The sequence below is a fragment of the Petromyzon marinus genome, chromosome 83, assembly GCF_048934315.1.
Source record: "Petromyzon marinus isolate PM22_M1 ecotype Great Lakes invasive population chromosome 83, UKy_Petmar_22M1.pri1.0, whole genome shotgun sequence".
NCBI classification, from domain to species: domain Eukaryota; kingdom Metazoa; phylum Chordata; class Hyperoartia; order Petromyzontiformes; family Petromyzontidae; genus Petromyzon; species Petromyzon marinus.
Window position 1 is genome coordinate 3,931,364 of NC_133748.1, and position 25,908 is coordinate 3,957,271.

Genomic DNA, 25,908 nt, shown 5'->3' on the forward strand with positions numbered 1-25,908 from the left:
TGGGTTTCACTTAGCGCTGCTTCACTTAAAGTGTCATTTCCAGGTTCATATACAAGTGTCTGTGGTTAATGCAGACACGATTCCTTGCAAAAGGTTTCATTTTGGTGCTTTAACATCTTGACACAGCTGTTTTGTTGCTCTTTGCTTCTTTCGGTAAAGTCACGTAGGTAGGAAAAGTAAATAACTAAATATATATGTCACGACGTTTCGGTCGCAACACAAGCGATCCTCCTCAGGAGGAAAAAAATAATCCAGCAGTGGAACTGCTGAACCAGACAAAAGGGTAAAAACCTGTTCGTGTATTTTGACACTGGCAGAGGAGGTCTCATGATGAGCGTAGTGTATAGTGTAGTGTATAGTGTAGTGTATAGTGTAGTGTATAGTGTAGTGTATAGTAGTGTAGTTTATAGCAGTTTAGTGTATAGTAGTGTAGTGTATAGTGTAGTGTATAGTGTAGTAGTGTATAGTAGTGTATAGTAGTGTAGCGTATAGTAGTGTAGTGTATAGTAGTGTAGTGTATAGTGTAGTGTATAGTAGTGTAGTGTATAGTAGTGTATAGTATTGTAGTGTATAGTATAGTGTATAGTAATGTAGTGTTTAGTAATGTAGTGTATAGTAGTGTAGTGTATAGTAGTGTAGTGTATAGTAGTGTATAGTGTTGTGTATAGTGTAGTGTATAGTAGTGTAGTGTATAGTAGTGTAGTGTATAGTAGTGTAGTGTGTAGTGTATAGTAGTGTAGTGTATACTAGTGTATAGTAGTGTAGTTTATAGCAGTTTAGTGTATAGTAGTGTAGTGTATAGTAGTGTAGTGTATAGTAGTGTAGTTTATAGTAGTGTAGTGTATAGTAGTGTAGTGTATAGTAGTGTTTAGTAGTGTAGTGTAAAGTAGTGTAGTGTGTAATAGTGTAGTGTATAGTAGTGTAGTGTATAGTAGTGTAGTGTATAGTGTAGTGTATAGTAGTGTAGTGTATAGTGTTGTGTAGTGTATAGTGTAGTGTATAGTAGTGTATAGTATTGTAGTGTATAGTATAGTAGTGTAGTGTTTAGTAATGTAGTGTATAGTAGTATAGTGTATAGTAGTGTAGTTTATAGTAGTGTAGTGTATAGTAGTGTTTAGTAGTGTAGTGTAAAGTAGTGTAGTGTGTAATAGTGTAGCGTATAGTAGTGTAGTTTATAGTAGTGTAGTGTATAGTAGTGTAGTGTATAGTAATGTAGTGTATAGTAGTGTAGTTTATAGTAGTGTAGTGTATAGTAGTGTATTGTATAGTAATGTAGTGTATAGTAGTGTAGTGTATAGTAGTGTAGTGTATAGTGTAGTGTATAGTAGTGTCGTGTATAGTGTAGTGTATAGTAGTGTATAGTATTGTAGTGTATAGTATAGTAGTGTAGTGTATAGTAGCGTAGTGTTTAGTAATGTAGTGTATAGTAGTGTAGTGTATAGTAGTGTAGTGTATAGTAGTGTAGTGTATAGTAGTGTAGTGTATAGTGTTGTGTATAGTGTAGTGTATAGTAGTGTAGTGTATGGTAGTGTAGTGTATAGTAGTGTAGTTTATAGCAGTTTAGTGTATAGTAGTGTGGTGTATAGTAGTGTAGTGTATAGTAGTGTAGTTTATAGTAGTGTATAGTAGTGTAGTGTATAGTAGTGTTTAGTAGTGTGGTGTAAAGTAGTGTAGTGTGTAATAGTGTAGTGTATAGTAGTGTAGTGTATAGTAGTGTAGTGTGTAGTAGTGTAGTGTATAGTAGTGTAGTTTATAGTAGTGTAGTTTATAGAGTAGTGTAGTGTATAGTAGTGTAGTGTATAGTAGTGTAGTTTATAGAGTAGTGTAGTGTATAGTAGTGTAGTGTATAGTAGTGTAGTGTATAGTAATGTGGTGTATAGTAGTGTAGTTTATAGTAGTGTAGTTTATAGAGTAGTGTAGTGTATAGTAGTGTATAGTAGTGTTGTGTATAGTAGTGTAGTGTATAGTAATGTAGTGTATAGTAGTGTAGTTTATAGTAGTGTAGTTTATAGAGTAGTGTAGTTTATAGTAGTGTATAGTAGTGTAGTGTATAGTAGTGTAGCGTATAGTAGTGTAGTGTATAGTAGTGTAGTGTATAGTAATGTAGTGTATAGTAGTGTAGTTTATAGTAGTGTAGTGTATAGTAGTGTAGTGTATAGTAATGTAGTGTATAGTAGTGTAGTTTATAGTAGTGTAGTGTATAGTAATGTAGTGTATAGTAATGTAGTGTTTAGTAATGTAGTGTATAGTAGTGTAGTGTATAGTAGTGTAGTGTATAGCAGTGCTGTGTATAATAGTGTAGTGTATACCCACGGTTCTCACCTCTCACGGTCCTCATCGTACTCATGGTACTCACCATACCCATTGTACTTACCACTCACAAAACTCACCATACCCATGGTACTCACGATACCCATGGTACTCACCATACTCACGGTACTCACCATACTCACGGTACTCACCATTCCCACGGTACTCACCATACTCACCTCTCACGGTACTCTCCATACACACGGTACTCCCCATACACACGGTAATCACCATACCCACGGTACTCACCATACTCACCGTGGGGAGCAGTGGTGTGGTAGCGGTTAGCGTTGCACCGCGCTACGAATCCGGCGACTTCGATTCCCGACCACAGCCAACACCGGCGTTGATGAATTCACTATGTAACACAATTTTTGGTCCTGGGTGGTAAGTGTTATTTCGTAATTGCTTATGCCTAAAAAGTATAGAAAATAACTACAAAAGATTTAGAAGTGAGTAGTTTTGTCGAGATTGTTCCTACCCACTTAGAACTCGGCCCGTCGTGTCCAGTCCCGCCTGCGGTAGTGCGTCTTGGTGTCTAAATCTTTCGTAGTAAATTTATTATTTAAAAAAAAACATGTTAATTTTGATTCATAGGTTTAACACTGTTTGAGACTAGGCTCTAAAGAAAGCTGTCTCTGGTGTGGACCAATACGTTTCAAAGACAATGCATATACTTTTCAGAGCATGTTCTTTATTTTAATTTTCACCACGAGTATCTGTGGTTAATGCAGACATGATTCCTTGCAAAAGGTTTCAGTCTGGTGTTTTAACATCTTCACACCTGTTTTGTTGTATACGTACGTGTGTGTGTATAGGTTCAAATGTCTACGTATGTGTACGTGTGCTATTGGACGCCTTGGTTAAATTTAACACGAAGACTTTCTCGATCAATATTATTCATAATAAAGGTTTTTGGGTTAGATCGCGTTACTTATAAATGTGTCTCAACCCTCCGTCACCCGACACGGCCAAACAGTAAAAAATGTGTCACGTCTACAAGACAATTGTTAATGTTTACTCAGTATGCATGGAATCAGTTATCATATTCCCATGCATTGCAAGCATCTATATAAGTCTGGATAATTCTCTAGCCCCTTCTGGAACATCATCTTGAGGCCGTGATGATGGTGGCGATGGTGGTGGTGATGATGATGGTGGGATCTCTCTTCATCATTACAACAGAGGTTGATGGTGAGTGTGCTGGTGGTGGTAGTGACGATGATGATGGTGGTGGCGATGATGGGGGTGGTGATGGAGTTGAATGTGCCACCCACTCATCCACCCACTCACCCACCGACTCACCCACCCACTCACCCACTCACTCACACACTCACTCACCCACTCACCCACCCAATCAACCACTCACCCACCCACTCACCCACCCAATCACTCACTCACCCACTGATCCAATCACTCACCCACCCACTCACCCACTCACCCACCCACCCAACCACCCAATCACTCACTCACTGATCAACCCACTCACCCACCCACGCACCCACCGAATCACTCACCCACCCACTGATCCAATCACTCACCCACCCACCCACTCACCCACTCACTCACCCACTCACCCAATCACCCACCCACTCACCCACCCACCCAATCACTCACTCACCCACCCACCTACCCAATCACTCACTCAACCACTGATCCACTCACTCACCCACCCACAGGGTTTGGCTACTTCCCTCCGATATCTGAGGCTAGGCAATCGCCACACTCACACGCATCTCTCCCTCTTAGCCACTCATCCACCCACCCACTCACCCACTCACCCACTCACTCACTCACCCACTCACCCAGCCACCCACCCACCAACCCACTCACCCACTCACTCACCCACCATCCCACCCACTCACACACTCACCCAACCGCTCGCTTAACCACTCATCCATCCACCCACTCACCTATTCACTCACCCACCAACCCACTCACGCACTCACTCACCCACCATCCCACCCATCTTTGTCTCCCCACAGCCACCATGGTCTGCTCCACTCCATTCAGCAACAAGTTCAGGGACGTTTCGGCGTCCCCCGGAGGGATCCTCATCGGCGTTGGGAGCAACAGAGACGTCAGCATCTGGTCCGGTTGCTCTTGGCGATCAATGGGGGCGATGTTTGATCGGATATCGACCGGAGGCCGAGGTCGGGGTGCCGCAACGTCGAGCGGAGACCTCTACGCGTGGGCAAGAACCAGCAACTGGAACGTGTACTACTATCATGGATACGCGTGGTACCACGTGATGGGTGAGATGATCATTACTTCTGCTGCTGCTATTAGTACCACTACTGCAAGCAGATTCTTTTTAAAGTAATACGCCCACTCATTCACCCACCCACCCACCCACTCACCCACCCACCCACTCACCCACCCACTCACTCATTCATCTACCCAATCACTCACTCACTCACTCATCCACTCACTGACTCATCCACTCACACACTCACTTATCCACTCACCCAGCCACCCACTCACCCATCCATCAATTCACTCACTCACCCACTCACCCAGTCAGTCAATCTCCTATTCACCCATCCCCCCATCTCATCAACTCACTCACCCACCCATCCACTCACTCACCCACTCACACACCCACCCACTCAACCACCCACTCACCCAACCGATCACTTAACCACTCAGCCATCCACTCATCCACCCACTCACCCACCCACCCACTCACCCATTCACCCACCCACTCACTCATTCACTCACTCACTCATCCACTGAATAACTCACTCATCCAACTCACCCACCCACCCACTCACCCATTCACTCACTCACCCACTCAGTCACTCACCTACTCAACAACCACCCACCCATTCACCCACCCACCCACTCACCCACTCACTCACTCACCCATTCATCCATTCACCCACCCACCCACTCAATCACCCACACACTCACTCACTCACTCACTTGTCCACTCACTCACTCACTCATCCACTCACCCATTCACCTCTTTACTCACCCACTCAGTCACTCACCTACAACAACAACCGCCATTCGCGACTAAGTGGCAGTGACGTCACCACGACGCTTGTGCCAGGCCATGTGCACCTTGAGGCCACGTGAAGTGTCGAACGCCCGCTGACAGGAAGTCACAGGGCAGACCCAGGTGCCACGGGTCGACTGACTGAGATGACTGGCTGATGCACCATCTGTGCCCCCTACTGTGCCAACCTGCTGTGCTTTAACCACCCGGTGCTCCGCTCGTTGTTGTGAGCGTTGCTCCTCCGCCCTCCGTTGTTGTTGGAGGGCGACTGCCTCCAACTGCCCAGTAACGTCCTTCACGAGCCTCCTCCACAGAGGCCGATCTTGACACCGCTGGTATCAGTCATCGGCAAGTCCACTCAGCTTCACGTCCTCCTGTACCACATCACTCCATCTCTTCTCTAGCCCATGCCGCGCCCGTTTAGCCCCCTCGATCTGGCCGAACAAAAGCTGTTTCGGCATGCGGTGGCTGGGCATGCGGGCTACATGACCCAGCCAATGCAGCCTTGCCTGCCGGAGGAGCTCACCGATGGGACCGTGCCCAGATCTTTCAAGGATTTGTGAAATCCTCACACAATCCAGCCTGGTTAAACCCAGGATTGATCGTAGGCAGGCCAGCCTAAATGTTTCTAACGGGTGAAGATGTTCCAATAGGGGGGGTCCACGTTTCGCAAGCGTCGAGAAGGGAGGGAATGACCGTCGCCGAGAAGACCTGAAGCTTAGTGCGGAGAGACAGACCTGGTAGCTTCCGCACAGCGTTACGCAACTGATGAAAAGATATTGCCACTCGACTGATTCGGAGTGAGACCTCTGCTGTTAAACTGGAGCCGGTCATAAGCACACTGCCCAAGTATGGGAAACTCTCCACTCTCTCCACAACTGCCCCATCACCGATTGGGAGTTGTGGGGGTGGAGTGTCCGATGGTACAAAATACCCAGGCAGGTGCTTAGTTTTGGTGGGGCTAATGGTAAGGCCCCATCTCTTAGTGGCACGCTCCAGTCTCAGCAGCAGCGTCTCCAACTCCTCCTCTGAATGAGCAGCTATTACCAAATCATCGACATACATAACGTGGTTGAGCAATAGGGAGCCATCCCTTGACCGCACCCGTGCATCGATCAGCCTCCCATTATATCTGTACGAAATGGAGATTCCCCCAGTACAGCTATTGAAGGCTTCACGAACGACGTGGTAAAAATAGATGTTAAATAATGTGGGAGCCAGAGGACATCCCTGTTGCACGCCAAGGCGTACAGGGAATGGCTCTGACTCCCGGCCACGTAGTTTTACCTGGGCCCGCTCACCATCATGAAGGTCCTTAATGATCGTTAGCTGAGGGTGAGGTACTCCAAAAGCACGAAGAACAACCCAGAGCCCAGGCCTACCGATGGTATTATAGGCCAGGACCAGGTCACCTACTCATCCACCCACTCAACCACCCACCCACTCACTCACCCACCCACCCACTCACCCATTCACCCACCTACGCATTCACTCACTCACTCATCCTCTCACTCACTCATCCACTCATTTACCTACTCACCCATTCACCCACTCACCCAACCGCTCACTTAACCACTCATTCATCTACTTATCAACCCATTCACCCACCCACCCACTCACTCACCCACTCACGCATTCACTCATCCACTCACTCATCCACTAACTCATTCACTCATCCACTTACCCACCCACCCATTCACCAATTCACCTATTCACTCACTCAGTCACTCACTCACGCACTCATCCACTCACTCACTCACCCATCCACTCACCCAACCACCCACTCACCCATTCACCCATTCACTCACTCACCCACTAATCCGCTCACACACCAACTTAACCAACCAATCAGTTAACCACTCATCCACCCACTCACCCACCCAGCTACCCACTCACCCATCCACCCATTCACTCACTCACCCACTCACTCACTCACCCACTCACTCACTCATCCACTCACTCAATCATCCACTCACTCACTCACTTAACCACTCATCCACCCACTCACCCACCCACCTACCCACTCACCCATTCACCCATTCACCCACCCACCCACTCACTCATCTCACCCAATCACTCACTCACTCACTCATCCACTAACTCAATCATCCACTCACTCACTTAACCACTCATCCACCCACTCACCCACCCACCTACCCACTCACCCATTCACCCACCCACCCACTCACTTACTCATCTCACCCAATCACTCACTCACTCACTCATCCACTCATTCACCTACTCACCCACCCACCCACTCACCCAACCGCTCACTTAACCAATCATCCATCCACTTATCAACCCATTCACCCACCGATCCACTCACTCACCCAGTCACTCATTCACTCATCCACTCACTCATTCATCCACTAACTCATTCACTCTTCCACTCACCCACCCACTCATCCATTCACCCATTCACTTACTCACCCACTAACTTACTCACTCATCCACTCACTCATTCACTCTTCCACTCACCCACCCACTCATCCATTCACGCATTCACTTACTCACCCTCTAACTCACTCACTCATCCACTCATTCACTCTTCTGCTCACCCACCCACTCATTCATTCACCTATTCACTTACTCACCCACTAACTCACTCACTCATCCACTCACTCACTCACCCACCCACCCACTCACCCATTCACCCACTCACTCACTCACTTAACCACTCATCCACCTACTCACCCACCCACCTACCCACTCACTCAATCACTCACTCACTCACCCACTCACTCACTCACCCACTCACTCTCTCATCCACTCACTTACTCATCCACTCACTCATTCACTCATCCACTCACTCACTCATCCACTAACTCATTCACTCTTCCACTCACCCACCCACTCAACCATTCACCCATTCACTCACTCACCCACTAACTCACTTACTCATCCACTCACTCACTCATCTACTCACCCACCCACTCACCAATTCACCTATTCACTCACTCACTCACTCACCCATTTCCTCACCCACCCACCCACCCACTCACCCATTCACTCACTCACTCACTCATCCACTCAATCATCCACTCACTAACTCACTTAATCACTCATCCACCCACTCACCCACCCACCTATCCACTCACCCATTCACCCATTCACCCACCTACTCACTCACTCACCCACCCAACCACTCACCCAACCGCTCCCTTAACCACTCATCCATCCACTTATCATCCCATTCACCCACCCACCCACTCACTCACCCACTCACTCACCCACTCACTCATTCACTCCTCCACTCACTCACTCATCCACTAAGTCATTCACTCATCCACTCACCTACCCACTCACCCATTCACTCACTCACCCACTAACTCACTCACTCATCCACTCACTCACTCATCCACTCACCCACCCACTTACCCATTCACCCATTTATTCACTCATCCACTTACTCACTCACTCACCCACTCACTCACTCATCCACTCACTCATCCACTCACTCAATCATCCACTCACTCACTCATTTAACCACTCATCCACCCACTCACCCATCCACCTACCCACTCACCCATTCACCTATTCACTCACTCACCCACTCACTCACTCACCCACTCACTCACTCATCCACTCACTCAATCATCCACTCACTCACTCACTTAACCACTCATCCACCCACTCACCCACCCACCTACCCACTCACCCATTCACCCATTCACCCACCCACTCACTCATCTCACCCAATCACTCACTCACTCACTCATCCACTAACTCAATCATCCACTCACTCACTTAACCACTCATCCACCCACTCACCCACCCACCTACCCACTCACCCATTCACCCACCCACCCACTCACTTACTCATCTCACCCAATCACTCACTCACTCACTCATCCACTCATTCACCTACTCACCCACCCACCCACTCACCCAACCGCTCACTTAACCAATCATCCATCCACTTATCAACCCATTCACCCACCGATCCACTCACTCACCCAGTCACTCATTCACTCATCCACTCACTCATTCATCCACTAACTCATTCACTCTTCCACTCACCCACCCACTCATCCATTCACCCATTCACTTACTCACCCACTAACTTACTCACTCATCCACTCACTCATTCACTCTTCCACTCACCCACCCACTCATCCATTCACGCATTCACTTACTCACCCTCTAACTCACTCACTCATCCACTCATTCACTCTTCTGCTCACCCACCCACTCATTCATTCACCTATTCACTTACTCACCCACTAACTCACTCACTCATCCACTCACTCACTCACCCACCCACCCACCCACTCACCCATTCACCCACTCACTCATTCACTCCTCCACTCACTCACTCATCCACTAAGTCATTCACTCATCCACTCACCTACCCACTCACCCATTCACTCACTCACCCACTAACTCACTCACTCATCCACTCACTCACTCATCCACTCACCCACCCACTTACCCATTCACCCATTTATTCACTCATCCACTTACTCACTCACTCACCCACTCACTCACTCATCCACTCACTCATCCACTCACTCAATCATCCACTCACTCACTCATTTAACCACTCATCCACCCACTCACCCATCCACCTACCCACTCACCCATTCACCTATTCACTCACTCACCCACTCACTCACTCACCCACTCACTCACTCATCCACTCACTCAATCATCCACTCACTCACTCACTCACTTAACCACTCATCCACCCACTCACCCACCCACCTACCCACTCACCCATTCACCCATTCACCCATTCACCCACCCACTCACTCATCTCACCCAATCACTCACTCACTCACTCATCCACTAACTCAATCATCCACTCACTCACTTAACCACTCATCCACCCACTCACCCACCCACCTACCCACTCACCCATTCACCCACCCACCCACTCACTTACTCATCTCACCCAATCACTCACTCACTCACTCTTCCACTCATTCACCTACTCACCCACCCACCCACTCACCCAACCGCTCACTTAACCAATCATCCATCCACTTATCAACCCATTCACCCACCGATCCACTCACTCACCCAGTCACTCATTCACTCATCCACTCACTCATTCATCCACTAACTCATTCACTCTTCCACTCACCCACCCACTCATCCATTCACCCATTCACTTACTCACCCACTAACTTACTCACTCATCCACTCACTCATTCACTCTTCCACTCACCCACCCACTCATCCATTCACGCATTCACTTACTCACCCTCTAACTCACTCACTCATCCACTCATTCACTCTTCTGCTCACCCACCCACTCATTCATTCACCTATTCACTTACTCACCCACTAACTCACTCACTCATCCACTCACTCACTCACCCACTCACCCATTCACCCACTCACTCACTCACTTAACCACTCATCCACCTACTCACCCACCCACCTACCCACTCACTCAATCACTCACTCACTCACTCACCCACTCACTCACTCACCCACTCACTCACTCACTCACCCACTCACTCTCTCATCTACTCACTTACTCATCCACTCACTCATTCACTCATCCACTCACTCACTCATCCACTAACTCATTCACTCTTCCACTCACCCACCCACTCAACCATTCACCCATTCACTCACTCACCCACTAACTCACTTACTCATCCACTCACTCACTCATCTACTCACCCACCCACTCACCAATTCACCTATTCACTCACTCACTCACTCACCCATTTCCTCACCCACCCACCCACCCACTCACCCATTCACTCACTCACTCACTCATCCACTCAATCATCCACTCACTAACTCACTTAATCACTCATCCACCCACTCACCCACCCACCTATCCACTCACCCATTCACCCATTCACCCACCTACTCACTCACTCACCCACCCAACCACTCACCCAACCGCTCCCTTAACCACTCATCCATCCACTTATCATCCCATTCACCCACCCACCCACTCACTCACCCACTCACTCACCCACTCACTCATTCACTCCTCCACTCACTCACTCATCCACTAAGTCATTCACTCATCCACTCACCTACCCACTCACCCATTCACTCACTCACCCACTAACTCACTCACTCATCCACTCACTCACTCATCCACTCACCCACCCACTTACCCATTCACCCATTTATTCACTCATCCACTTACTCACTCACTCACCCACTCACTCACTCATCCACTCACTCATCCACTCACTCAATCATCCACTCACTCACTCATTTAACCACTCATCCACCCACTCACCCATCCACCTACCCACTCACCCATTCACCTATTCACTCACTCACCCACTCACTCACTCACCCACTCACTCACTCATCCACTCACTCAATCATCCACTCACTCACTCACTTAACCACTCATCCACCCACTCACCCACCCACCTACCCACTCACCCATTCACCCATTCACCCACCCACTCACTCATCTCACCCAATCACTCACTCACTCACTCATCCACTAACTCAATCATCCACTCACTCACTTAACCACTCATCCACCCACTCACCCACCCACCTACCCACTCACCCATTCACCCACCCACCCACTCACTTACTCATCTCACCCAATCACTCACTCACTCACTCATCCACTCATTCACCTACTCACCCACCCACCCACTCACCCAACCGCTCACTTAACCAATCATCCATCCACTTATCAACCCATTCACCCACCGATCCACTCACTCACCCAGTCACTCATTCACTCATCCACTCACTCATTCATCCACTAACTCATTCACTCTTCCACTCACCCACCCACTCATCCATTCACCCATTCACTTACTCACCCACTAACTTACTCACTCATCCACTCACTCATTCACTCTTCCACTCACCCACCCACTCATCCATTCACGCATTCACTTACTCACCCTCTAACTCACTCACTCATCCACTCATTCACTCTTCTGCTCACCCACCCACTCATTCATTCACCTATTCACTTACTCACCCACTAACTCACTCACTCATCCACTCACTCACTCACCCACCCACCCACCCACTCACCCATTCACCCACTCACTCACTCACTTAACCACTCATCCACCTACTCACCCACCCACCTACCCACTCACTCAATCACTCACTCACTCACCCACTCACTCACTCACCCACTCACTCTCTCATCCACTCACTTACTCATCCACTCACTCAATCATCCACTCACTCACCCACCCACTCACTCACTCACCTGCTCACCCACTCACTCACTCATCTACTCACTCATCCAATCACCCACCCACTAACCCACTCACCTATTCACCCATTCCATCACTCACCCACTCACCCACCCAATAACTCACCACCCAATCACTCAACCACTCACCCACTAACTCACTCACCTACCCACTAACTCACTCCCCCTCTCCGCTCACACTTAATTGAATTAATACAGCTCTACCAATGCTATCCTATCTGCATCTAAACATCCCACTGCAGTTGTTGGTGTGGGAGTCAAGTTCCGTGTTTATTTGGTTAGTCTGGCTGTATCAACATACTCATTAACACATTGAGACCCATAGAGCTACATTGAGACCCATAGACTGATAGAGCTACATGCACGTTGATAGATATATACACAGACACGTAACGGTACATTTATACTCTTAGAGATTAATAGAGATACGTAGCGACCCACAGAGATACATAGATACCTATTGAGATACGGAGATACACAGAGACCCATAGAGACACACATAGACCCATAGAGATATACAGAGATACACAAAGACCCATAGAGACACACATAGACCCATAGAGATATACAGAGATACACAGAGACCCATAGAGACACACATATACCCATAGAGATATACAGAGATACACAGAGACCCATAGCGATACACATAGACCTATAGAGATATACAGAGATACACAGAGACCCATAGAGACACACGTAGACCCATAGAGATTTACAGAGATACACAGAGACCCATAGAGACACACATAGGCCCATAGAGACATACAGAAATCCACAGAGACCCATAGAGACACACATAGACCCATAGAGATACACAGAGACACAGAGAACCATAGAGACACATAGACCCATAGAGATATACAGAGATACACAGAGACCCATAGAGACACACATAGACCCATAGAGACCCATAGAGATACACAGAGACCCATAGAGATACACAGAGACCCATAGAGACACACATAGACCCATAGATATATACAGAGTATAGCCTCGTGGTCACCACCAGGCTAACTACACCAGTCACGTGGTAACTAGTGTAGTTAGCCTGGTGGTCACCACCTGTCTCGCTACACCAGTCACGTGGTAACTAGTGTAGCTGGCCTGGTGGTCACCACTTTGCTAACTACCCCAGTCACGTGGTAACTACACCAGTCACGTGGTAACTAGTGTAGTTAGCAAGGTGGTGACCACCAGGCTAACTACACCAGTCACGTGGTAACTAGTGTAGCTAGCCTGGTGGTCACCACCTGGCTAACTACACCAGTCACGTGGTAACTAGTGTAGTTTGCCTGGTGGTCACCACCTGGATAACTACACCAGTCACGTGGTAACTAGTGTAGTTAGCCTGGTGGTCACCACCAGGCTAACTACACCAGTCACGTGGTAACTAGTGTAGCTGGCCTGGTGGTCACCACTTGGGTAACTACACCAGTCACGTGGTAACTAGTGTAGCTAGCCTGGTGGTCACCACTTGGGTAACTACACCAGTCACGTGGTAACTACACCAGTCACGTGGTAACTAGTGTAGTTAGCCTGGTGGTCACCACCAGGCTAGCTACACCAGTCACGTGGTAACTAGTGTAGCTAGCCTGGTGGTCACCACTTGGGTAACTACACCAGTCACGTGGTAACTACACTAGTCACGTGGTAACTACACCAGTCACGTGGTAACTAGTGTAGCTAGCCTGGTGGTCACCACTTTGCTAACTACACCAGTCACGTGGTAACTGGTGTAGTTAACCTGGTGGTCACCACTTTGCTAACTACACCAGTCACGTGGTAACTGGTGTAGCTAGCCTGGTGGTCACCACTTTGCTAACTACACCAGTCACGTGGTAATTAGTCTAGTTAGCCTGGTGGTCACCACCTGCTTAACTACATCAGTCACGTGGCAACTAGTGTAGTTATCCTGGTGGTCATTACCTGGTTAGCTACACTAGTCACGTGGTAACTAGTGTAGCTAGCCTGGTGGTCACCACCTGGTTAACTACACCAGTCACGTGGTAACTAGTGTAGTAACTAGTGTAGTAACTAGTGTAGTAGCTAGTGTAGTAACTAGTGTAGTAGCTAGTGTAGTAACTAGTGTAGTAACTAGTGTAGTAACTAGTGTAGTAACTAGTGCAGTAACTAGTGTAGTAGCTAGTGTAGTAACTAGTGTAGTAACTAGTGTAGTAGCTAGTGTACTAACTAGTGTAATAGCTAGTGTAGTAACTAGTGTAGTAACTAGTGTAGTAACTAGTGTACTAACTAGCATAGTAACTAGTGTAGTAACTAGTGTAGTAGCTAGTGTAGTAACTAGTGTAGTAACTAGTGTAGTAACTAGTGTAGTAACTAGTGTAGTCAGCCTGGTGGTCACCACCACAGGTTGTTATTCTGTTAAGGGGAAGTTACCCCGTGTATTGGTGTTAAATAAATGTGTTGCCTCCAAGTATACGTCTGCAACTCCGTCAAACTCACTACACATATATACACAGATATATACAGAAACCAATAGAAATACACAGAAGCCCATACAGATACTCAGAGACTCATATATATTCACAGAGACGCATAGATATACACGCAGACCCATAGCTATACACTGAGACCCATATAAATAAATAGAGACCCATAGAGAAACACAAAGACCCATAGAGATACACAGAGACCCATAGAAATACACAGAGACATATTGAGAAACACAAAGACCCATCGAAATACACAAAGACCCATAAAGATACACAGAGACCCATAGAGATATATTGAAACACAGAGAGACCATTAGAGACACTCACATACCCAATGAGATACTCAGAGACCCATAGAGATACACAGATAAACACAGAGACCCATAGAGAGACCGATATAAATACTCAGAGACCCATAGAGATACTTAGAGACTCATATAGATAAATAGAGATACATTGAGATCCATAGAGATACATAAACTGTCATAGGGATACATAGAGGCGCATATAGATAAATTGAGACTCTTTAGAGATGAATAGATATCTATAGAGACCCATGTAATTAATAGAGATGCATAGAGTTCCTATGCGTCCTGACTTTAGGCCACACTATATAGGAACCACCCTTTATAGATGTATGACTTTAAGTGATGCCACACGAAGTGCAAACCCACTTCCCATTAGGAAACAATGTTAATTAGGCAGGTTACATTCCTGTGGAAATTTACGATCGAATGTTTTTTTAAAACATTCGATCGTAAATTCATACATTGAACCACACCCTATATATACACACATTAATGAATGTGTTCAGGTGGAGTGCAGCAACGCACAGGCAGAGCTGCACCTTGTATATTAACCTGGAAATGACACTTTAAGTGAAGCAGCGCTAAGTGAAACCCACTTTCACATAGGATGAATTGTTAATGGGGGAGGTTACGTTCCTGGGGTAATATTCTACCACACTTGAGTACGTACAAAACATTTCTTAACATATTAACCACCCTATAAATATAATAATAGGTTTGTCCCCTTTTTCTGGCAATAAAACAAGTGTTATGTTGTTAAAACACCAAACTGAAACCTTTTACAAGGGACCATGTCTGCATTAACCACAATACTTGTGGTCAGAATGCAAACAAAAAAACACACTGATAATATATGCATTGTCCTTGAAACTGATTGGTCCACACTAGAGACAGCTTTCTTTTGAGCCTCGTCTCAAACGGTGTTTGCATTCTGACCACAAGTAAAGTGGTTAATGCAGACGTGATTCCTTGTAAAAGGTTTCAGTTTTGGTCTTTTAACATCTTAACACAGCTGTTTTGTTGCCAGAAAAAAGGGGAAAAACCTATTATCATATTTTGGTACTGGCAAAGGAGGTCCCATGATGTACACCCTATATATAATTATCTAAACAAATGTATATATATGAACGGGTGCGTGCAGACGGCGCACAGTCATTCACGGGAGGAGCCCCGGGCTACATCTACGCCACCGGCCACATGGGCGGCTATTGGAGCGTCGTCTGCGCCAGGGCGTCTGCACCCGGCAAGCGCCCGTCCTGGTTGACGACGTCGATAAGTCTCCTGAAAATTTTCGCCGACGTCTACGCTGTAGGCTGCTCGTCCAACGAATGCTGGGCCTGCGACTCCTTATACCGGCTGTGGCGTAAGCCCAACGTTGACTGCACCAACACGACGTGGGTCGGGGCGAACGGTACAAACGCTCCGGCTTTGCCCAAGAAAATAGAGGTGGACTCTGCGGGTGGAGTCTACCTCCATGGAATCAATGGGCTCCTCTACCACAGGTTGGACTTGTGTTGTTAAATATATGGGTGGCAATGTTGAGTCTATGGGTGATAGTGCTGAGTCTATGAGTGAGTACTGAGTCTATGATGCAGTGCTGAATCTATGGGCAGTGCTGAGTCTATTGGTATTTTTGAGTCTATGGTGCATTGTTAAGTCTATGGGCAGTCTTCTTTGGTTCTTTCGGTAAAGTTACGTAGAATGAGAATAAAATAATAAATTGATAAAATAAAATAACACAATAAAATTCTCACGACGTTTTGGCCACAACACAAGTGGCCTTCATCAGGTGAAGGGACGAGACTGTCTGGAGGACAGCGCTGGAGCGAACACAGCCAAGCTCAGACCGTGACCTTTAAGCTGTGTGAGAAGAAACAGAGCGCCTTGACAAATGAATTAACATATAATTTAGCATTGAAATGGCTGAGTGATTATCTTGTGACTGGTCACAGAAATGGCTATGTTAAAGTCAAAGCATACACATCCACAGAGGCACTCCTTGACAAAGGAATTAGCATAGAATTTAGCATTGAAATAGCTGAGTGATTGGCTTGTGACTGGTCTCAGAAATGGCTATGTTAAAGTCAAAGCATACACATTCACAGAGGCACCTAGTACAAATCAAACAGGAGAATTTAGCATTGAAATAACTGAGGGATTAGCTTGTGACTGGTCATAGAGATATCTTCTTTGGTTCTTTCGGTAAAGTCACGTAGAATGATAATAAAATAATAAATTGATAAAATAAAATAACACAATAATATTCTCACGACGTTTCGGCCACAACACAAGCGGCCTTCATCAGGTGAAGGGGCGAGACTGTCTGGTAGGACAGCGCTGGAGTGAAAGAGCCACGTTCAGATCACGGCCTTTAAGCTGTGTGAGAGGAACAAAGCGCCCTCAACTTTAGCACCACGGATAGCTATCCGTGGCGCTAAAGTTGAGGGCGAGAGAGAATTTTATTGTGTTATTTTATAAATTTATTGTTTTATTCTCATTCTACGTGACTTTACCGAAATAACCAAAGAAGATGAATCCTTGCAGTCATGAAAGCTTTAAATCGAAATTTATGGGCAGTGTTGAGTCTATGGGTGGCAGTGCTGACTTTATGGCTGGCAGTGTTGGGTCTACGGGTGGCAATGTTGAGTGTATGCGTGGCAGTGCTGAGTCTATTGGTGGCAGTTCTGACTTCATTGGGGGTAGTGTTGAGTCCAGGGGTGGCAATGCTGACTCTATGGCTGGCAGTATTTAGTCTATGGGTGGCAGTGTTGAGTCGATGGGTGGCAGTGTTGAGTCTATGGGTGGCAGTGTTGATTCTATAGGTGGCAGTGTTGAGTCTATGGGTGGCAGTGTTGAGTCTATGGTTGGCAGTGCTGACTCTATGGGTGGCATTGTTGAGTCTATGGATGGTAATGCTTGTTCTTTGGGTTTTATTGCTGAGTTTATGATGCAGTGATGAGTCTATGGGTGGCAGTGTTGAGTCTATGAGTGAGTACTGAGTCTATGATGCAGTGTTGAGTCTATGGGCAGTGCTGTTAATTCTATGGTGAAGTGTTGAGTGTATGAGACTCAGTGCTGAATCTATGGGCAGTGCTGAGTCTATGGGTATTTTTGAGTCTATGGTGCAGTGTTTAATCTATGGGCAGTGTTGAGTCTATAGGTAGCAGTGTTGAGTCTATTGGAAGTGTTGAGTCTATCGGCAGTGTTGAGTCTATAGGTGGCAGTGTTGGGTGGCAGTGCTGAGTCTATGTGTGGCAGTGTTGAGTCTATAGGTGGCAGTGTTGAGTATGGGTGGCAGGGTTGAGCATATGGGTGGCAGTGTTGAGTCTATGCGTGGCAGTATTGATTCTGTGCGTGGCAATGTTGAGTGTATGGGTGGCAGTGCTGACTCTATGGGTGGCAGTGCTGAGTTTATGGGTGACAGTGCTGAGTCTATGGTGCAATGCTGAGTCTATGGTGTCTCTGTTCTTCTCGCAGGGCTGTGAATGAAACGGCGTGGACTGAGCCAATGCCCAATGGAAACTTCCTGTCCATCACTGTACACGAATCTAACCTTATCGTCATAGACGCCGCCGGGACCATGAAGATATGCAAACTGTGAATCAACGTTGGCCTGCCACAACCTGGTCATCACAAACTCAGGCCCCACCAGAGCTTCCTCAACAAATGTTGAGAGCATGCTCGACCTGGTTCTGGAACCTGACCAGCATCGACGCATGATTGCACTGGGAGTTTTCCAAACTGGTTACTCTGGCCACCGCCTCATACTTTTTTCCCTCCAAATTCCCAAGCCAATCACCATCAAATTCACTCGCAACTCCCGTAATTTCAAGGGTATCGAGTTTTCTGCTTTACACCACCTTCTCGCAAATTCGCCTTCAATGTTATCCCCATCATCGGATCCAACCGTCTGCGCTGTCCAACTAGAAGCTGACACGAGGGCGGCGCTGGACAAACTGGCTCCGTTAATATCACAAACCGCTAGGCAGCCTTCCCACGACACTCACTGGCTCTCTCAAGAGACGCCATCATTGCGAAGCGAACCAGGAGGCGCCTCCAAAGTATCGCATCCCTCAGTGATCTACCTGCTGATCGACTTGCCTACAGAGTTGCCTGCAGGAAAACTAACAAACTTATCCTCGTCTCACGTTCCTCCTACATTGAAGAATGCATCAAAACAGCAACCGGAAAACCACGCATTCTATGGAAAACCCTCAAGGATCTTCTACATCCTGGTAACACCATGGTCCTTCACCTTAGCGATCCCCTGGCCTCACTGAAACTTGCCACTTATTTTAATACTTACTTCACCAACAAGCTGATCACCATCGCAAACTCCTGCACGTCTACCCACACATCGCACCACCGTACCCCGCTCCAGTTTCCTGAAATTGTAAGCATTCACCCAGACACCTTTCTAACTACGCTCAAGCCGGTGTCTACAAAAGACTTTTTATCTTTAATTGAATCACTTCAATTGAAGTAATCTCCACTCGACGTGCTCCCAGGTTCCTTGTTCAAGCAATGTGCTCCGGAACTCGCCATCATGATCAGGAACATCGAAAATGCCTCATTCTCTATGGGGTATTTTCCGTCCAACCTCAAATTTGGGCTGGTTTCTCCCTTGTTAAAGAAACCAAGTCTCGACCCGGATGACCCATCTAGTTAGCGTCCCATCACTAATCTCTCGAACCTCTCTAAACTCCTTGAACGACTCAGCCCTCGCCCAGCTAAAACCACACATCACATCCTCCGCAAACTACTGCTGCTTCCAGTCAGCTCACCGTCAAAACTACTCAAAAGAAACAGCACTCACTAGAGTGCTTGATGACATTTTAACGATTATTGATTCTGGCTCCATTGTTGCTCTTGTAAGTCTGGACATTTCGTCAGCCTTCGACACCATCAACCACTCGCTCCTTACTTCCCTCCTGAAGTCCGACTTCAGTATATGTGGCTCAGCACTCAAGTGGATAGTTTAGTACCTTTCTGACCGGCAATCTTCAGTCAGGGTGGGCACGTCCACATCGCCTGAAACAAAAGCATTATGTGGGGTTCCCCAGGGCTCCGGCCTAGGTCCACTGCTCTTCACAGCCTACACTTCCCCGATCGGCCGACTCATCGCAAGCTTCGGTGTTAAGCACCACTCGTACGCGGATGACACTTCTTTTCACCGCCATCAATTCTAGCAATGCATCTGAATTCGATAGGCTCTCGGAATGTACCACCGCCTTGCAACAGTGGTTCACTGCACACAACCCTAGACCTTAATCCGAAAAAGTCAGTGGCCATCATGTTAGGTACCAAACAACGTCTCAACTAATCAGCACTCCCAACACACAAACACATCTTTGGTCACAGCATCAGATTCAGCCTCGACTATCGCAACTCCGTCCTAGTCCGGACCTCCACTGGCAACCTAAAAAGACTTCAAAGACTACAAAACAACCTGGCACGCGTCGCCATTGGCCGCACTCATCCCCGACTCGACTCACTTGGCCTGTCTCCGTGCCCTCCGCTGGCTACCCATCGCCAGCAGGGTCATATACAAGATCGCCTGCCTCTGCCACCGTGCCTTCACATCATTACTGACGACTTGCAGCTCAGCACAAGGCAGATGCCTCTGCCGCGCGACTCACGACCTCCTCTTGATACCAAGATCCAGGATGGTCACGTCTATGCGCCGCTTCTCGGTGGCAGCCCCAACAGTCTGGGACGCAATCCCTCTGCACATTCGCAGCATCACCTCAATCGCCTCCTTCAAAAGACACTTAAAAACTCACCTCTATAACCATGCTTTCGAGCGACTTTGAGCTTGGCTCCGCGCCTCTGAGTTGCGGCCGTTACGTCCGCAAATTTGTGCGCGTTATAAATTGCATTATTATTAGCTCACCCACTCACTCACCTGTTCGCCCCCTTACCCATCAACTCACCCACCCTCTCACTCAACCACCCACTCATACACCCAACCATGCACCCACCCACTCACTCAACCACCCACTCAAACAACCACCCACTCTTTCACCGACCCACTCTTTCACCGACCCACTCTTTCACCGACCCACTCTTTCACCGACCCACTCACTCACCCACCCACCCACCAACTCTATAACCCACCTACTCTCTCACCCACCCACTCTCTCACCCACCCACTCTCTCACCCATCCATTGTTTCACCCACACAACTATCCACTCATCAACCTACTTACCCACCCACTCACCCACTCACTCGCCCACCCACTCACCCACCCAGCTGATAGATACGTGGTGGTGAGTCTTTTTTATTGTTGTTGTGTTTTGAGGTTAAATTTTACGAAATAAGAACATTCAACAAAGAGTGGAATCTACGTAACTTCAATGGGGAGTCATTCAGCAGCCTTTACAGAGACACCTCGATATACAAATATGTTATCTGCCTCGTCTGGTATGCCGGAGGTCTTGGGTGATGGTGGTGATGGTGGTGGTGGTGATGGGGGTGATGGCGATGGTGGTTGTGATGGTGGTGGTTATGGTGGTGGTCATAGTCATGGTGGTGGTGGTGATGTGGATGGTGGTGGTGATGGTGGTGATGGGGATGGTGGTGGTGTTGTATTTATTGTTCTACAAAACAAATAAAAAATGAAATATGAGAAAATTAAAACAATTGTGAAAATTACGTAAATATGTTAATGAATGTAATTAAGTGTGCTTAACTAAAAATAGGCATTGTAATTGAGAATGTGTTAAAAATGTGTTTTATGATTAATGTGTTAGTGTTTGTGCATGCCTAAACAGCTTTTGTTCGGCTGGATCGAGGGGGTAAACGGGCGTGGCACGGACGAGAGAAGAGATGGAGTGATGTGGTACAGGAGGATGTGGAGCTGAGTGGACTTGCCGATGACTGGTACCAGCGGTGTCAAGATCGGCCTCTGTGGAGGAGGCTCGTGAAGGACGCTGCTGGGCAGTTGGAGGCAGTCGCCCTCCAACAATAACGGAGGGCGGAGGAGCAACGCTCACAACAACGAGCGGAGCACCGGGTGGCTCAAGCACAGCAAGTTGGCACAGCAGGGGGCACAGATGGTGCATCAGCCAGTCATCTCAATCATCTCAGTTAGTCGACCCGTGGCACCTGCTGGGTTTGCCCCGTGACCTCCTGCCAACGGGCGTTCGATACTTCACGTGGTCTCAATGTGCACATAGCCTGGCACAAGCGTCGTGATGACATCACCGCCACTTAGTGGCGAATGGTGGTTGTTGTTGTTGTGTGTTATTATGTGTTGTCTAAGGGTATGTATGTGTAATTGTGTGTGTGTCGTTATTACTTCGCGCCATTTATTATTGGCTCTCTCGTTTTTAGGGGTATGCATCGCCAATCGTGATAAGATTAACGATTCTGGCTTCAACATTTATGATTCTCGCTTCAAAATGTATGATACTCGCTTCAACGTTTATGATTCTCACTTTAATAGTTACGTGTGAAATTACGTCAGGTCTTTGCGATTCAGATCTCATGCAGGATACAGTTCGTCATTACGACAATGTCGAACGAATTGAGTAAAGAAGCACTCAGGAATCTGTTTTTCATCTAAGTGTAGTGTTCGATTTCACTCAGACAACTTCTGTCTTTCTTCGAACACCGCTTTATTTACAACTCTCAGCATGTCCTCCACATTCCACAGTATCCTGGTCGCCACGGCTCGCTCGCCGTGCTTCACTCGACTCGCTCGCCACCTTTGTCTCTCCGCTCCCCACGAATTACTTCGCTTGCTCCGCACTCAGTGACTCCGCACTCAGCAACTCCGCACACAGCGTCTTCGCACACAACGACTTCGCACATGGCGTCTCCAGCTCCGCTATCGCTACGCTCTCTCTCCACTGCTAACTACTTCTCTTCTTCAGCTCCGCTATCGCTATGCTCACTCCACTGCTGGCTATTCTCTTCTTCAGCTCCGCTCCACACTCTGTTTACAAACTCCCTTCAACTCAACTCCCCTCTGTTGACTCCAACCCCCGCTCTTATACCCGCTCTCATTACACCCCCGATTAATTAACCCGCGTCCCAACGGCGCTCCACGTGACCGTCGCACCTGTTTCTCGCCAGACTTGCAGACGCCTCTCCAGCCCCGGCAACGAGCACCAACCAATCACAGTCGTCCACGGCTACCCCAGCTTAATTGCCCTAACATAACCTGCACTGTATTCGCCTTCACTACAGGCTGACCCAAGATAACCCGTACTGTCTGTGTGATCATGTAATCACGCTGTTTCCACAACGCACCTTCGTACTCCACTACATAACCCCCCCCCCCCACCATGATAAAAAAATCTAGCCGCCCTGGCTACGACGACACTTCGACCTCTGGGTAGTGGAGTACCTCGGACATAACAATGAACAACAACATAACAACAACACCAACGCATCACAGAAACATATGTACAACAGCCGTACGAGGCGTAAAAGTCAATAGAAAGTTCTTCATCGGGAGCAAGTTCCAGCGGCCAGTCTTCAACGAGTTCGCGTGGCCGAGCCCCCAGGGGAGGCGAGCACGCGCTCCACTCCCCCCTTCAAGTCCACATCCAGCCAGCACAACCGGCGACTCCCAAGGGCGGCAGGCGCAGGAATCCTGTGACGAGAGAAACCAACCCTCCTGAGGCATCACTCGACGAACACTCGCCTCGGCTCGTCGGACACAACAGTCACCCAGCCCAGGGAAGTGGAGATGATCAATTCCGCCTGGCGGAAGGAACCAAAATACACATTCTAGAATCAACCCACAATCACACAATTACCCATGCGCACACGCAATGACGGCCGCATGCTTGGACGGCAATGCCGCAATCCCCGCGCACCCGCTTATCTCCGCGGTTCTCCCCGCACTCCCATCCCAGTATACTCCTCTGGGAATCATAACAGACAACGCATTTCACACCCCTCCGACGCCTCTCTGCGTCGCCGCCGTTCGTCGCACGAATCGGCTGTAGCGGGGGAATTTTAAACCAATGTTTCTCCAAGACTCACGTTGCCCCAATTAGCTGCCCCAACCGAGTTGAGAGGACACATCGTTACCTCACTGCACAACATGCACCCTGACAACTAAGGGATACAACTCCAGCCCACTGTTTCAACGCACCTCGGAGTGTCTCGAACTCCGGGCCTCCAGGGCGAGCCTATAGCTCCATCGTATAGCTTCAGACGCACCTCGGAGGGCCTCAACCTCCGGGCCGTCAGGTCAAAACTATCATCCATAGCATGACGGGACCACACTCTCGTTTTAGACACTCAACACTTACTGGGCCATCCTGTTCAGGATCTGCGCCCCAAAAGATTTGACAGCCAGCACAATACCAAATCAATGGCAGCATGTCACCATCTCCAATGGCGAACAAGCGCACACAATTTGCGACGATCCCAAATACCCAACGGTCACCACAATACACTTCACATCACGCATCGGTACCCATTATGTCAGATACTCGCATTGCAGCACACAGCTGTACCAACCGAGTTGAGAGAGCAAAACAACTATACACAATCCCACGAATCGCTGAATGAGGTAATACAGTACATGCAGCATACGTAGTCCGATACAGTCTATATCTTGGCAACAATAACGATTAAAGTTTCTAGCATATACAGTCCGCTACAGTCTATATCTTGGCAACAATAACGATCAAAGTTTCTCACAGTCGAACACAACCAATCACAAGCGAAGCTCCATACAGCATATACAATAACAATCGCGAATCATTAACACGGCAACCCACAGGATATTTAAAGGGCCTCGGGACACTCGCCGTAGCCACACACACGAGCACAGACATTGCGTTCATCCTACATTCACACAGTCAGAAACCCCGTTCAGCAGCCCAGCAAGCAACAAAGACCCACAGGCAAAAACAACAACAACAACCCGGCGCAAGCAAGATGGGTGAGGTGTGTGTTTAGGGCCGGGTGCGTTGTGTCACGACTCGCCTGAGAGGCTGTGAGGAACTCGAAGCACGGCATCCTCTTGCGACAGGATGCCACCAAGACGGCCGAACATCTTCCTCCACAGGCGTTGAGAATGGCGGGAACGGCGTTTCGGAGGGAACCGCGTGCCAAACGGCCGCCACGATGGCGGTCGCGCGAGCACGATGCGCACAATTTTCCCGCCCCGTCACCCGCATTAGCGGCGGTGGCATTCTCTCTCCTCCAGCTCCGGCGCTCTCCCTCTCGATGGCGGTCGAAGCAGCGGCGTGCCGTGCGTCCTGCTGCCCCGCCTGCAGCGCCGCGGGAGGTGCGGCTCCGTCGTCGACATTTCCCGGCGGCGCGAGAACGGCAGCGGGTTGGCTTAGCCCCGTCGGCAACGCTCGTTCTGCCCGCCGGATGAGCGGCACACACTTGCCCCGATGCGGCAATCACGTTCACCTCGTTGTCGTCGGACGAGTCCGTCAGCACGTCCCTTCTCTTGGCCGACGTCTTCCACATGTCGGCGTGGTTCGTAGACATTCTGACACCGAATGTAGTGTTCGATTTCACTCGGACAACTTTTGTCTTTCTTCGAACACCGCTCTATTTACAACTCTCAGCATGTCCTCCACATTCCACAATATTCAGGTCGCCACGGCTCGCTCGCTGTGCTTCACTCGACTCGCTCGCCACCTTTGTCTCCCCGCTCCCCACGATTACTTCGCTTGCTCTGC

At 48.1% G+C, this 25,908-nt stretch overlaps 1 protein-coding gene across 1 annotated transcript; it reads left to right on the forward strand.

The window, feature by feature from the left end:
* Positions 1–4,261: 4,261 nt before the first annotated feature.
* Positions 4,262–21,798, forward strand: LOC142907772 (uncharacterized). Its single transcript, XM_076057556.1, has 3 exons — positions 4,262–4,565; positions 16,388–16,748; positions 18,724–21,798. Exons 1-3 carry the CDS (start codon positions 4,301–4,303, stop codon positions 18,845–18,847), a joined length of 750 nt encoding a protein of 249 aa, XP_075913671.1. The 5' UTR covers positions 4,262–4,300; the 3' UTR covers positions 18,848–21,798.
* The last annotated feature ends 4,110 nt before the right edge of the window (positions 21,799–25,908 follow it).

Coding starts and splice junctions, on each gene's coding strand:
- LOC142907772 (XM_076057556.1), top strand. CDS start 4,301: ATGGTCTGCTCCACTCCATTCAGCAACAAGTTCAGGGACGTTTCGGCG. Junction 4,566..16,387: donor CGCGTGGTACCACGTGATGG/GTGAGATGATCA, acceptor GGGTGCGTGCAG/ACGGCGCACAGTCATTCACG. Junction 16,749..18,723: donor AATGGGCTCCTCTACCACAG/GTTGGACTTGTG, acceptor TTCTTCTCGCAG/GGCTGTGAATGAAACGGCGT.